The sequence below is a fragment of the Buceros rhinoceros genome, unplaced genomic scaffold (assembly GCF_000710305.1).
Source record: "Buceros rhinoceros silvestris isolate BGI_N320 unplaced genomic scaffold, ASM71030v1 scaffold16324, whole genome shotgun sequence".
Lineage (NCBI taxonomy): Eukaryota > Metazoa > Chordata > Aves > Bucerotiformes > Bucerotidae > Buceros > Buceros rhinoceros.
The window spans coordinates 1-839 of NW_010410161.1; the positions used below are offsets into that span (position 1 = coordinate 1).

General features: G+C 64.4%; 1 protein-coding gene across 1 annotated transcript in view; it reads right to left on the bottom strand.

Annotated features, from left to right (window-relative positions):
• Nucleotides 1-5: 5 nt before the first annotated feature.
• CSPG4 (chondroitin sulfate proteoglycan 4) overlaps nt 6-839 on the bottom strand; it is a gene marked incomplete at both ends in the record, with an annotated part of 6627 nt that continues 5793 nt past the window's right edge. Inside the window, 2 exons of the mRNA XM_010135505.1 lie at nt 6-128; nt 550-836. Coding sequence (XP_010133807.1) covers nt 6-128; nt 550-836 — 410 coding nt within the window. The remainder of the gene's footprint in view (nt 129-549; nt 837-839) is intronic.

Consider the following 839-nt stretch of genomic DNA (forward strand, 5'->3'; position numbering starts at 1 on the left):
AGGATGGTGATGAAGAGGGTCCTGGGCTGGCTCTGCCGGTCTGCCTCCGAGCTGTTGGCCAGAAGGGTGAAGCTGTCGGCCTGGGCTCGGGGAGTGTCCTGCCTGTACCGGATCTGCTGCTTCTCCACCTGCAAGGCAGCGGTTGGATGACCCTCCTGGGAGGGCACTGGGCAGCAGCCTCGCTGGGGAGGGGACCTGTGCACCGGCCTGGGAGGGGCGAGCAAGCAGGGCACCCAGCACTTGCTCTGGAGCATCCCTGTGGGATGGATCCAGCACAGGGACAGGGAGTGGGATTCTTGCGGGAAGCAGACCCGGAGCCCGGCATCCCCACCCTGTATCCCCCGGAACACTTAAACACCTTCGGGGCTGACGCAGGGCAAACCCACCACTCCAAGCCCCTCCATCCCAAGGGTGCATATCTCTGATGGGGAGAGGAACCCCACAGCCCTCCCCAGACTCCCACTGGGGGCTGGAGCCCACTCCCCAGCTCTTCCCACACCCCCTGGGAAAGCAGCGTGGAGGGCAAGCGGGCACCCTTGGCTCCTCTACCTCGCTCCAGGTGAAGCCATGCAGCTCGTCATCCTCGGGACGCTCGCTGTTCAGGAGGGTGCCAAACCGGGGGGGCTTGAGCACCCTGAACTCCACACCGAGAGCTGTGTAGTAGGCGTTGGGGATGTTGAGAACGCCCGTGGAGAGGATAGCAGAGCCACCTCCTGGCACCGTGATGTTGCGGACATCCAGGGGGATGGTGATGGGGAGCACGACCAGGCTCACCACCACCCCCTCCAGACGGTCTGCACCACGGGCTGTGATGTCCACAACAAACTGGTCACGCTCTT